At 35.7% G+C, this 15,193-nt stretch overlaps 1 protein-coding gene across 1 annotated transcript in view; it reads right to left on the reverse strand.

Moving 5' to 3' along the window:
• The window catches only part of LOC135076364 (uncharacterized), a 58,871-nt gene that overhangs the window by 26,442 nt on the left and 17,236 nt on the right, over positions 1-15,193 (reverse strand). Inside the window, exon 3 of the mRNA XM_063970862.1 lies at positions 1,234-1,323. Within this exon, the coding sequence (XP_063826932.1) occupies positions 1,234-1,323 (90 nt within the window). The remainder of the gene's footprint in view (positions 1-1,233; positions 1,324-15,193) is intronic.

Genomic DNA, 15,193 nt, shown 5'->3' on the forward strand with positions numbered 1-15,193 from the left:
GTTCGTGTCTGTTACAAACAAATATACACAAACACATCCTTATATCGAAGTAATAAGGTTGGAAAATGGACACCATTCAAATAGATTTTCGTGGTGAATTGTACATCAACTTAATAGCATAGTAATTATTTCACTACAGCTATTGATATTGATTGTAGGCTTCCTGATTTGCTTATGTAACTATTATCGTCTATAATAATCTCGTCATGCTCATTTCAATTAATAAGATTTGAATATTATTATGTTCTTTAACGTCATCAATATAAATTAATTCATCTCAACGGCTCTACATTTTTATGAAGCTTCAAAATAAGCACCATAAAACCTATAAATTGTCTTGGGGTATTGTGGACTAATCATCTGCTGCGGCACTATGAAATTGATTGACGTAATTTATTCAATTTTATTTAAATAAATATCTATTACTTGGCATTTGCAAAAATCTTTGAATAATTTAAAATGATTGTATGTTATTCGATTGTTATATAATACAATATTTCTCACATGAATCATTATCTGCTAAAAAAATTATATTTGTATAAAAATAAAACGATGACTTGATGACGATGAATTCGTTGGTTGGCTTATTAAAATGTTAGTTCCGTTTTTTTCTTTAAGGCTAAGGAAACCTAAAAAGAGCCCGTTATGCAATGCATATGCATAATCAGTACGCAGCACTTAGCCTGTTTTATTGCAGAACGATGCAGGCATTGCAATCAAATATTGCAATCGCACCTAAAGTTAAGTGTAATGCAGCCACAGTGTAGGATGGTACGCATCTGCCCTCTAAACTCCTCCTCCTCCTCTCGCCTTGAAGAGGCCCGGATTACAATTATGTGCTCGGGAAAGACTGAGTGAGTCCCTAGCTGTTCGCATTTTAAACAGTTAGAACGCTTAGCTGTGTGGTTTAAGCCGAATCGAACAGATCTAAGTGAAACACACACACTTCACAGCTTCTTACGTATTCTCGCGTAGCTCATTTTCATCGCACGTCCCTTGCGGAAACTTATGCCCGTTTTCATTATCAATCCCTAATTAATTTTAAGTCTATGACAACAAAATTCATACTTATGTGTTACCATAGGGGTGACTTAAAAATAAGGGATTGATGGTGAAAACGGGCATTTCATTCCGTCAAGGGGTAAAAACGGCGGTAACCACGAAGTTTTAGTTCGAAAATTTAGATATACGTTACGATACTATTAACTAATTATAATTTATTATCCTGCTCACCTGACAGCCAGTTTCGACGTCGGCGTAGTATCCCGACGCTCGCCCCTGGCATGTGAACCTGGTTCGTGGCGCGTTTGTTTCTTTAACTCCCTGGAAAGAAACAAAAATAAGTTAATGAAAAGCCTGTTTAAGTTTTTCGAACTTGATTGTTGATTCTACATTTTATCATCATCATGTCAGTCAGATGACGTCCTTTTTCAGCAGTGGCCTCCTCCAATGATTTCTATAATTATCGGTTGGTACATTCTACATTTACTTATTTAGTATTAAAAGCCAGAAGGCAAAAAATATGCTATATCTGTGTTTTTAAGTCCATTCAATATACTCGGTAGCTTAATAAGTACCTTTTAGTAAGTTATGTATCTACTAACGTACTTTTTCCTTGCAGGCGTTCAATGTTGGCTGTCGTAGGTGGATGGTTACACTAAAATATTTTTTTGCTCGAACAAATCAAATCGTGAAAATACACTTGCTCTATACATTAAATTTAAAATGTATAGTTGTTGCAATTCACGAAGTCGAGTGAGCTTTACACGTGTGGTGGCTCGCTACTGTTCGTTTTTGAAAAGTTTGGATAGACATTACTTACACTATCGTTATACACGTACACAGCAAAGCTCACTTGCCTCGTGAGTTGCAAGAACTACGAGTATACTTGATTACAAATTGTCATTATTATGTCTTTAATCAGGCATTAGTAATCACGATACATACGGAGACCGAATGCCTCAGGGTGAAAGGCCAATTTGGACGTAAATCAAGACTCGCAAGAATGATACAATTTGATTGATCATGATATGTACTAGGTACTTAGGGCTGCTACCAATCAAAATGAAAAGAAGAAAGAAGTCAAATTCATATTGTCAATTATGAAAAGGGCCGGTGAAGTAGGAGTCTAGAGGCATAAGGACGACTTAAATTCAGGGCTTCAAGTAGAGACACATCATAAATATCTTACAGGCCCCTTGATAAGTAATAAGGTTTGAAGTTTAAAAGTCTCCCCAGCCCGCTGTCCAGCCAAGGGAATGATAGCCAATCCTTTCAGCCTATGGTAAATGAGAGAGGGTCATATCATACTCTTGCAATTGAGACTTAGTGGATGATAATAAGTGATCCAGGGTAATAATTTTGCCTAATTATTTACAATATGTTTCAAGAGTTGACAGCCCTGCGCTGTCCCACTGCGCCGGCGCATCCACAAACGGTAAGCGCTTGTAATTCAAGCGAATTAGTCGCCCATCCATCAGCCGGACCGTTGCGACATTGGAGCGTGCTCGCACAATCAGCACAAGAATACGTACATTAATCATTTAAATTGTTTGTATGGACTAGAACTATTCATGTACTTTGACTGTTAAAGATCTAAATTAAAGTCAGTCGGTATTCAAATCAGATTTACGCATGAGCACAGTTATTTAACGAAGAAGTAAATTAACATTTGAGCCAAAGGTCTCACTGCTGGACAAAGGTTTCTCACAATGACGCGCTACCCGCATCCAGATTACTAGATCGTTGGTCTAGGCAACTAAATGTAGTTTAATCTTGTTTCAATAAACGGAACTCAGAAATGTATTACGTAACGAATGAATGAGGGATATCTCCCAAATAAGTACCTACTCCGAATGTATTGAGCACTTCAATTTAAAGCAATAATCATGAAACTAACACGACTTATAAACTTTGAGAAGCAAATTATTTAATCAGAAGTTAGTATTTTTTTAAATATGTACCTACTTTGTTGAAATAATATCTTACCACAGTATAATAGTTTTATAGGCTCAGTTTACACGGTCGGCGCACACTTAAATGTTGTAATCAAAAGAAAAGCTTGAGAACACTCTCACGGCGGTTTCAAGATCACTGGCACGTGAAATTAATTATCTTGTCAAGAAAAACATTCTCATACAACAGAACCGTCAATGAGTTTAATTTAAACATTTTGTGCTCAAATGTAATAACTATGTGTTTGAAATAATTAATCAACTTCATTAAAAGTTATTGAGTACTGCACTTTTAGAGGTCGTGGAAGAACCTAGCACATCCGAGCGGAGACTCTTGAGAGTCCGATTTTAGCAAACACACTGCCGATTGATTTGATCTTCGCGATGCAAATCTATTTTTGATTTTAAATATTACATAATATTAATATTCAGCGGAAAATTATATAACTTTTAATAATATTCTGAGGAACCGATGACATAACAAAAAGGCAATAACATTTAAATCCGGTGAAATAATATATTTTAGCCAAAAGATTATAAAGAAATACCCACAAAAAATTTTTGAAAGGTCATTTATAAAATATTCTACAAATAGTGATTGAATAATTTATTTTATTGTTTTAATAAGAAAACAAAATTGCATGTTAACAAATCTTACCACCACAAATCACCTGGACCAGATATAATAATCAGTAATACTTTACGATTAAGTACAAACAAAGACCTCAAGAAGGTTGTTCAAGTAGGTGAGCTCGGACGGATGATGATCCATCAAGCCTGACTTGCTCAAGGTCCGAAGGAAAAAATCCTCGCAGGCATACCTACTTAGGCGATATGATCTATAGCATTGAAATAAATGGATCATGTTCTAATTCAGGTCAATATGACTGTATAGGTTTAGTTCTGCCAGCTGCTAATAGATGACGCTGTCCCGTTTTACATCGCGGTGTTGTTGTAGTGGATTTTTTAATCAGTCACTTGAAGCACCTGAATAACATGGATTATTTATTTTCGTCAATGTATTTTTATCACGTCTTATCGTTAAATTAAAAATACATGCTAAACAAATGTGACGCATAATTATTTTCATAATAAAAGTTATGCAAAAAAATTTGACATTTCCTACGTCTGTCTGAAATTAAAATACTTTAAAGACATTTTGAATATTCGGTCTCGGTATTGTTCTCGTAGCAAGTTATAATGTGAGTCACATGATCGAATCCTTCTAGAAGTAATTATTATGTAACTAATAATCTAAAAAAGTGGCTAAAAACTCATGCACTAACGGCCAACCTTTGACCGTCATTTGACTGCGGGCACTTCGCGCATTTGCCATCGCAATAAGAGGCTTAGCTGCTTCTGCATAAGGTTGACTTCTTGACCTAGTTGATCACTACGATCTGTTTAGCGACAAGAGGCATGCATAGCCATTGTTTTCGGATTTACGTGAAAGAACACGTCGGGTTATGTAACTGGCAACCGCTTTGGGTTGAGATTAGTACCTGCAAGACTTAAAATAGTTTGTCGATTGCCAAACTTCTCACGGGCTACCATGTCCATATCTTCAAAACAATTGTTACTATAGGTTTGTAGTAAACGCTGGTATCAATAAACCAGAGATAATTCTGTCTTACAACCCACATAATGGAGAAATAATGGCTTTAAATTTTATTCAAGTACATGCTCGTAATTTTACTTCTGGATGCAGGCCGACCAACCGGTCAATATGAGTCATTGGGGGAAGCCTAAGTTAAGCAGTGGACGTCCTACGGCTGAAATGATGATGATGATGAAGTCTTTAATGGGTCTTTAACAATTCATAATTATACAAAGTTTTCAAAATTGTTTATATCTTCTTTATGAGCGAATATAATCGAATAAAATAAATAATAGTCCCATATATGGAAAGTTACAAAAGCGCGTATTAATAATTATCATTCTAATGGAAAGCATACGCGCAACTTCGAAAATAAGTACTTTTCTTAATACATATTTAGATTAGACAGGATGACGCCGATCATTCCAACGCATGCTGTGGCAACAACCTATAAGTATAACTAATCTAGAAACTAGGTCAATCTAGTTTTTATAGCAACAGCTTTTTAAGTGATTACATCTCTATTCATACCAATTTACGATTCATTCGTAATATGCAAATTGCTTCGTTAAGGCAGGTGGGCTCTGCATTATAAATAATACTGGTATTGCAAGGTCAACCCGATAATACGTATGATTATCGGAGTCGATATCTAATCAACGTAATGTGTGACATCCCTAATTTGTTTAAACAAGTAATTTAATTAACGTGGAACCCGTTGTCTCTACAGGTACAACATTTATACACAAAAAGAACTCGAATACACCAGAAGTATGTATCAGTAAATGTAGTAGTTCCAGAGATTACCATAAACATATTTACATACAATCAACTAAGAACCTCTTCAAATATTTGTACAGATAACCATTGAGGATAACTAATCTGTTGTTTAGCAATCAGACAAGAACAAATCTTGCGGTCTAATTTAGGTCCATTCACAGCACTTATTAGTTGCTATTGTGTATTAGATAGAGATCTGATCTAGTGCTTTGAAAGTGGCACTGGCTATTATGTAACACGGAAGGGAGAAAGGTCCCATGTAATAGTGGTAATAAACGGTTACCTAGACCAGCGGTTTTTTCCCTTTCTCTGTTTCTAGAGCATTGTTATCAGTAAATGTTAATTCATATTCTAGCGTGTCCATTGCATTGTTGAAGAGGCTGGGCAAATTGTGGTTTAATTTAAATTGTGAGTCCTATAATTTCCTTCTGGAATTTACAACCTAGTCTTTAACAGGTTATGTAATGAGAAAGATAATTAAATCTCTGTAGTTAAGTTTAACTTTTCAAGTTGAAGAAAACTCTCAATTCAAATATTTTTATATTTGGGAGGCCTATGTTTAGCAATGGACGCCCTATAGAGCCTGTAACATAAAACGACATTCAAATTAGATTCAAACTAATCGCTTTGGTCTAGTTTTGCTTAGCATCGATTTGTACCATTAATTGGCACTGGGCTAGATAGGTCAAGCCTAGAGCCTGGACAATCAGCCTATTTTCTCAACCATTCATAACATGGACACGATTTATATGATTCAGACCAAAGGCACAGGACGTAGGCCGAACAAGTTTCACAATGCCATGATTCATGTCTGATATAATTTTAACCAATTTGAATAGGTTCAACCAAACGACTTGTAGAGTGTTAAGAAGTACAGTCAACATCGAAGGTAACTGAAAGTTTTCAAAACGATGTCAGATTTTTACAAAAATAATTAATTTTACAAAAAGACCTTTATAAGTTCATTCTTTATGGTCTATTCACACAATACCAGTTCCGTCATAGTCATAATCATTTATTCCAGTATCAGCACAGTGCGAAATTATCTTTTCATTACATACTTACCCTATGAATGAACGCATTATGTGTGAATCCACTATTACTCGTCGCCAGTTAAAAAAAATCGTCAAAACGTAATACTACTGACTATACAGGATGATTCACAGTCAATGATTCTGCCTAAAATGTAGCGATACACGAGTGTCATATCATGTGGCCAGCCATACATGGTCGCGAAGACAAGCCGATTTCAAGGTCAGACACGCAGTTCAAGTGTAAATATTAATCTCACCTAAAGTTACGTGATTGGGCATAAATTAAACATGTCTCGTTTTGATGACGCAGAAAAGACATAGAAGCAACCTACTTCAGGCTCATCACCACTATGTAGCAAGTGTGTATTTGTTAAAGAGAGAGTTTGTAGTAGGAGAGTATTATTTTTAAGCCTCTCTACTAATAACGTTCGAATCTCTACTCATTTTCAAATATAGATTCAAGCCTAGATATTTTATTCAGCTGTTGATTTTCGATAGCTGATTTTTGTGAAGAGGTACTTCTATGCAACTTTCTTTAGCTTTAACATGTTAATGTTAAAATATACTTAATTAATTTTTAAAATACAAGATTTTCGTCAGGCACATGACTTCAATGAATATACATAGGTATTTAAATAAGATTTTATAATAAGCGTTTATTATGTAGGACTTATAAGAGCTGAATTCCACATTATCGCATAGTACATAACTATCCAATGTTATTAGCCCAAAACTAACTACCCAAAATTGATAGTCTGCGGTACCAATTATACATCCAGTAAAGTATAAAATGCAGTTTTAAAACATTTCAGTCGAAGTAAGCTGTCAACAGCAATTAATTACTATGATTTTTGATAAACGGATTAAGTTAAAGTTAATTGATCGCACCCATGTGAAAGACATTACCATGATTTGAAACATAACATTGCAAATCATAATCTGGGTTTTCACACTGTCTGTTACATTTTCGTATGACATTCAAAATCGACTGAGCGGCTTACAGCACAAGACGCGCGCCGATGTACAAAGGTCAAGTAAAATGGCGACCTTTTCAGACCTCGCCCTGTCAAGGTGAGCTAAACTTAAGTAGGTACCCAATAATCGGATGATTTTAAATTTTAAAGAAACATGTAAAATAAACGTTTAGCTTAATATCAATCTGTGTGTACAGATTTATGCTAAAAACTTGAACTTTGGAAAGCGAATCTAATTCACCAAGTACAATCAGGTATAGACTATGGTATACAATTTCAACTCAAGATGAATAAAGATTAATAAAACCGCAAGCAATTTAAGTTAAAAGCAATCTAAGTAGTAAGTTTAAATGATAATTAATCAATTAAGTTTTAGGCAAACTTTACGCCAACTTCATGCCAGCTAACCATACCATAGGGTATAAACTTGACCTATATTACTCGCCCATTTGGAGATACAATATGTATTTTCCTATGAATAAAGATTTTGAACTTTGAATTTACCACTATAATTTATTTCCTGTATTGATTTGCTGTTTTGTTCTGTATTTTTTGCTGATATAGATATTTCATTTAATTGTCTCTTAAACTTGCTACACTGCTCCTCATTTTTTGCACAACACTATATCTGATGATATTTACAGAGGTATCGATTACGCATCGATTCTCGTCACGACTCGACACTGGTGACGAATGATCATGAGATAGCCTGAAAGCCTCCATCAATGATGTCTGTCATTTTGTAACTCGAGGGTTGACCGAGATGCGATAAATGATTCAGAATTCCTGAGATTGCGAAAAGTGTGATTTAAACTCTTTGTCAAAATGATAAAAGTTGTTTCATCGTATTTATTAAACTGATGACTAAAAAAGTAGAGCTCCTATCAGCTAACCTCCATTTATAGGTAACCCACTTTAGCTAATCATTGCAATGGCCACATATTTTTATTTAGTACTTTTTGAAAAATAAATAGTTTTTGCTAATGGAATTCCGTCAAAGCCTGCATTTTTTCCCTCACCGCTCGCAATCCGTGCCGGACCGGATATTGTAGGTACTTACTATTGTTTTAGCTAAAGTGATCATGAACCATAAGCCTTATTTAACTTCACCATAAGATTCAATTTCTTTGGTTTTATAACTTAGTCTTATATCATAATATACTCAACGTCAAATAAACCGCACCTTCCGCGACGCGAACTTTAACGATTTTCTTCTGACACAATCATGGTACCCCAACAATATTGGTGTTATTTGAAAGCCCAATAAATATCCTTAAAGAAAAACACATTTAATTTCTTAATAAATGATTAACATATACCATAAATGTGACTTGAAAAAATACCTCACTTTGGGCCCACCTATGGGATCAATTAGACCAATTTTTATGGTTATAAAACCAAATAATGATTTCACGTGTCCTCTTTAACAGATGGATAGCAATTAAACCCAACTTAACAGTTTTATAGCCATAAAAGTTGGCTCTAGCGTAACTACCTATTTTTTGAAGAAGTGACTCTGGATCCTTCTTAAGACACATTTTTGGGGTAAAAACCTTTCCTTTAATGAAATGAAGGTTAGAACTAGGCTTTTAAATGGTACCAATATTGGTGGGAAGTGGGGATGCATACGTTTGAAAATGCTTGTCGCGGGAGGTGCGATTTATTTGACGTCGAGTGTAGTTAGGAACTCGAGCATCGTATCAATCAGTCCATTATTTGCAAAACCTGCGCAAGAGTGTCATTATGTTCTAAAGACTCTCTTTTGTGCTCTATGGGAACTTGTGATGGTCATTAAGAGTCTTTGTCTCTGCTCTCTGTTCTCATGGCGTCGAATTAGGGCCTTATTGTTTGATGAGTGTTGCGTATTGAGTTACAAACTACAACAAAGAAGGGTCTTGCAAACAATATTAATCTATTAGTATGTGAACAAAAAGACACAAAATTGCATTCGTTTCGATTATGTAATTGATTTTATTGATAGAGCGTATCCACTGTGTTTACAAAAAAACGATAATTTAAGTTTGTTTGTGTGAGTTGCTCTTGAAAATGCAAAGTTTTCAGATTTCGTTACATAAAGGTTCGGCCAAACCAACGGGATCACACGCGATCAACAGGCGTGCAGCGATGGCGACCATACTTAAATGCATTGATCGCCATCGCTGCACGCCGGCTGATCGCGTGTGATCGCGTTGGTTTGGCCGAAACTTTACGCGTTACGCAGTTAGCCTTATCTTTTACCAATCGGATATTGAGTCGTTAATTGCATTTCCTAGACGTCAAAGCAGAGGTCCTTTTTGTGCTGAAGTCGTACTTATTGGCGGAGCCGTGGGTAACTCGTATTTTCCGGGCCTTACTTTAGGTGAAGAAAGTGTCAAGAATAATTGCTTTCCGCCTTTTGACCCAAAACAGTATATATTGACTTATGTTTGATAAAAAGTACAATGTTTAGATTAAAAATAATTTAATTAGCTAATACGCTTATTTTCTTTTGAAAAGTATGTCTTGAGCCTCAACTAAGCAAAAATAAAAGTGCACTTATTTGATGTGCTTAGTTGTTTTCTGTTTTAGTAGGTTTTGCATAAAAATAAGTAGGTAGTTACCATAATTACTATTATTATGTTTGTCTGTAGGCACACAAGTATCGTTCTTAAGTCCCTACTTTAAATTAATTCCACTTAATGTTCACTGCTTCTTGGCTAGTATTTAACGAACTTACAAATAACTATTCGTACTGTATCAATACCCATTTGTATGCAGAATTTTTAGTAAAAATAAACGTTTCATATTTGCAGAGAATACAAACAAACCAGAATAGAAACAATTATTTGAATGTGCACAATGTATTTAAAGTACCCTGTCCACTTAAGATGTTTGTAAATTTTATTCAATACTCGTACCTAGGTTCCTATGTGGAAAAGTATATTATTTCTTCTTCTTCTTTGTCACTACACTCTCTCACGTCTGGCAAGCAGAGTGGTCGTGGTCGTCACACCCGGTCCGGTGGCAAGCCTCACAATCCGTCGCCATTCCTCCCCAACTGCAGCCTATCTTGTTCACTCGTGGAGTGGACCATTGAGTGCGGTTTTGACCTGGTCAGTCCAGCGCATGGGCGACCTGCCGCGCGCTCTTGTGCCGTCAACCTCCATATTATTTCTAGACGCCGATTAACTATTTCTAAGAGTTTTCGAAGATTTTTTGCCTTTAGTAGACACCTGATTCAAACATTTTGGCTAGTAACACAGTTCACTGTGCGACGCTGTTTCCCGTGGTGTACTATCACCTTTAGGAGTAGGTACTAGCAACTAGCAAAAGTATCTGACGTAAAGTGTTGGCCTTCACAGCATTGTTATTTGGTTTCGCGAATCAATAAAACAATAGGATTTCGGCTATTATCTCATTATGCGCGGTTTTGGATTGCTGATATGAATGACGTAGATTGAGTAGGTTCACACACCTCGTATACTAATTGTAAGACATGGGTTTACAAATTGATACATTATGTATGTGTAGATAGAGCAATTTTTAACGACTGTTATTTTGTCGGAAAACGAGCCCAATAAAACCAAATTAAACAGTACATTCCACACAATTTTAACTTTACGTGGTCTTTATCGAACGAATAAGAAATAGCGATTGCCATTTTGTCTGTGAGCCAATTTCTCCGTATCCATATCACCCAGCAATTTTTTTTTTAATGATGGGGGATTTAATGGAAGAGCCGAACTTCCCAGAAGAACTGGTATTCTTATAACAAATACAATAGAATAAAAGGGTCCTACTCTAAACATATTCATTGTAGAGCCGATCCGATGTGGGCGCAGTTCATCGTGCGCGCATCTAACGCCGCATCACGCTGGTGTCGAAATATTCTCCGAGGGCTTTTGATCTATTTTCGATGATCAAAAACCAATTTGAGGCTACAGTGCGCTATTATTATGTAAATGTACTTGTAAATGTAACGCAATTATTTGTGTTTAAGATTGCAGCTAGATAAAACAAAGTAGATGCGATGTGAACCTTTGTGATCTACACACAAAACTGAAGTATTTTTTCTATCTGCGAAAATGTAGCGCAGCAATACACTGTTCAATTATTGTGTCTTACTAAAATTTCCCTCCACGTCATTCAAATCCACAAAGGCTGAAACATAATTTATTATAGTACGAATAATTAACTGTATAACACCTTGGGACACGTGAAACACAAGTTTCAGTCATTATAAACAGTTGTTATCAAATATGCTGTTATTTTAATAGATGGCTGCTCTTTTAATTGATACAGGCTGTTGCGAAATCATGATGCAGTTTAAACCGAGGAGCCGCATGTATAATGAAATGACCCATCTTTCGTCAAACGCTGCGTTCAGTGACCTTTGTTAAAAGGCCACCTTCGAGTCGTTAGCCGTTCAATTTCCATTTATCTTATTGGTTATGTATCAATGAAGGACTGCATCAGTTGGTTGTAGAGAAAGTTATGGAAGCTGTTTACCGTTTCAATTCAAAAACGAATAATGAGAAAGACTCTATATTATGTTAAATAATTGGATTGCAATGTAAAGATTAATGCCAACACTTTATTCTTGACGTGATTTTTTTGTAATAAAGTTCAACCGAAAACTGTAGCGTAGTATTTGTATCCTCTTATGCGTTTAAAAGTGTGCTATGATATGAGTTATGACACAGTCGTTGGTAATTAAAAGTAAAAGTTTTGACGCTTTTCATCGCAGTGTAATAAACATGAGACATAGTATCAAAGCATTTATTAGCTAAAACTAAGTTATATCATCGTTATAGTTTATGACTAAGAAGGCGAGTAATTGCTCTGTATAAACGTGCGTGAGCTCCAACACTACCTAAACAGAGGGCACGGGTTACTATCCCACAAGGGTCAATGCATTAAAATCTAATATGCAGGTCAATGATGTCTTTTGTTTAATATTTAGACCCAGATTCATAAATGTTATGTTCGGGCAACTTGTTCATTATCACCAGGCGACACCAGCAAAAAATAAATGAAATTTTTCCGATTATAATTTCTTTTTAAAGATGATTAAAAATAAGAAACACTATAAAACTCGCATTTAAACATGTTGTAATCCGGAAACAGTGTCAAGACAGCCTTAAAAAAATTTTGAAAGTTGCACATACGTAACCAATACTTTTTAATAAAATAAAAAATATAATCTACAAAGCTGTGATAGTAATTCCGCTACTGAACTCTACAAGGATTTTGCTTTCCATTCACATTCATATTTTGCAAATACCTTCCTTTTCAAATCAATCCATAAAAGCAAATGTTAAGAATAAAGTTAATTGTTAAAATAAAACATGCGTGGCATGTCCATTTAAAAATGACAGACAAATAAACACGCTATTGGCCGCGTCAAGACCATCACTTCAATGTCCATTTTTGTGGCATTTGACTCGTTTTGAAACATTATTTATTGGTACATTGCTCGAGCATCCAAGTTGTTTATATGTTGTAAACTATAACCTATCAAGTGAGCGCAATCATCTGAAGTAGTAGATGCTAATATTTACTAATAGATCAATGGTTCTGTCATCGAAAATTGGTAGCGATAAATGTTTGTTGCAAATTGTGGCATATTTATTTCAATTCATTTGAAATTTGTTAAATCGTTAGCAACACTACGACAGATACGACTCTTTGCCACTAGTAGTATCTTCAATTGATTGGAAAACGAAAAACGTTTTTCTGTTGTAAAAAACGAAGTGGTCGAATCTGCAATTACTTGTGATCTCTATAAATCTAAAAACTAATTAACATACTCTCAAAGTCGAATCGAAATGCCAATAACAAATCCAAATTAACCTTTAGTTAAAGGGAATATAGTAGCAGTCTTCCAATTCTAATGAAACATCCAATTACATACTTCATTTAATTTATTGAACATAATAATTTGATTGGAGTAGCAAATCAAACAAAATAATGCTCACAAACAAAGTTTAATAATATCATCGACAAGACAAATGATTTAGCCATTTTATGTTTTAGCAAAATAAAAAATAGAGTTGATTTAGTGGTTTTTCGGAAAACTTAAAACAGTCCATTCTTAAAAAGAGTTCGTGAATTAAATTTTCAGGAATCTCTTATTAATTTTGTCTTTAGGTAATAAATAATACAACATATTTTGAATGTAATAAAATATATTGCATTTATTTTATTGAATAAAGCTGCTACTGGTTTAAGTTATTTCTAGCAATAACTATACTTGCTACTAAATGAATGTTGAATTATAGCTGACATTAATGACCCGTGGTCATTGTAGGTGGGTCTTTACATCTCTTGACATCAGTGAACAGTGTACAAAAGTATACTCGTAAATGACACAAATCACTTATGAGTAGGTTTCATTGAGCAATCGCCTAATAAGGGTCTTCGGAATGAAGTTTTTGTGTTGATAACGCCCACTGTCAAAGGATTTAGTAATCATACTTAGGCTGAGTTGCACCACCAAACTTTGACCGTAAATATAATGTTAACCGGTGTTTTTTGTATGTAGATTGACAGATTTTTGACGTTTGTCAAAGTTAAAGTAAGATGGTGCAACCCAGCCTTAAAGTGTTTGCATGTCAAAGGTGAAGAATCAATAGGCCAGTAGAATTAAACACAAAAATTGATTAAATCGGAAATAATTCCTACAAAAGATTTTTTTGCTTTAATGTCTTCATTGGTTGCCCATTAAGACTCTCCTAAGTTTTCGACTTCGACGGAGTTGTGCTTAAGTGGTGGGGGCCCCCGAAAGCGGCGTTTTTTCGGTTTTCCGGTTATACCGCGTAAAGGACTTACCCTATCGAAAAGTGGTCTTCATGACGGTTAAAGGGCACTTAATCCTGCATTGAATAAGACCAAATTCATATGTTTTGGACAAACCGTTCTCGCGCTAATGTTCGGCAAAGTAGAAAATATACGTATAATTAATGACCCTCTCCACGTCCAATGGTTTGTTACTCACAGGCTTCCAAGTCTTGAAAAGGGCCACCTCAACCAGTGTAACCCTATCAAGGCTTACGAGCTTGATGCGCCTATCCTTGTTCGTCCCAGCCGTTCCTTAACTGCGGTTGCTGCACCTCTTCCTGACACTCTCCTGAACGACTCTGTGTTACCTAATGTGGCTGCCTCTCTTCCTTGTACCCTCCTGTACGATTGCATTGCTTAGCGATATGCCTGGTCCAAGGTTCGACGCCACAAAATCAACTTTGTACGCGTGAAAATAGTTTAAATACTGTTTTCCGTGCTTGCAACATTTTTCTTTACTGCTTCGCCTCTATTAGTCGTAGAGTGATTGTATATATCCTATAGCCTTCCTCAATGTATGAGCTATTCAACACAAAAATAATGATTTCAATCAAACTAGTAATTCTTAAGATTAGCGCGTTCAAACAAACAAACAAAAAACTCTTCAGCGTTTTAATATGAACTTGTTGTTGTTGATTTTTGGCGTCGAACCTTAGACCAGGCATACGGCTAGGCAACGTAGTCATGCAGGAGGATACAAGGAAGAGGGGCAGCCACAGTAGGTAACACAGAGTCGTTCAGGTGAGTGCCAGGAAGAGGTGCAGCAACCGCAGTTAAGGAACGGCTGGGACGAACAAGGATAGGCGCATCAAGCTCGTAAGCCTTGATAGGGTTACACTGGTTGAGGTGGCCCTTTTCAAGACTTGGAAGCCTGTGGGTAACAAACCATTGGACGTGGAGAGGGTCATTAATTATACGTATATTTTCTACTTTGCCGAACATTAGCGCGAGAACGGTTTGTCCAAAACATATGAATTTGGTCTTATTCAATGCAGGATTAAGTGCCCTTCAACCGTCATGAAGACCACTTTTTGA

This window comes from Ostrinia nubilalis, chromosome 11 (genome assembly GCF_963855985.1).
Source record: "Ostrinia nubilalis chromosome 11, ilOstNubi1.1, whole genome shotgun sequence".
NCBI lineage: Eukaryota > Metazoa > Arthropoda > Insecta > Lepidoptera > Crambidae > Ostrinia > Ostrinia nubilalis.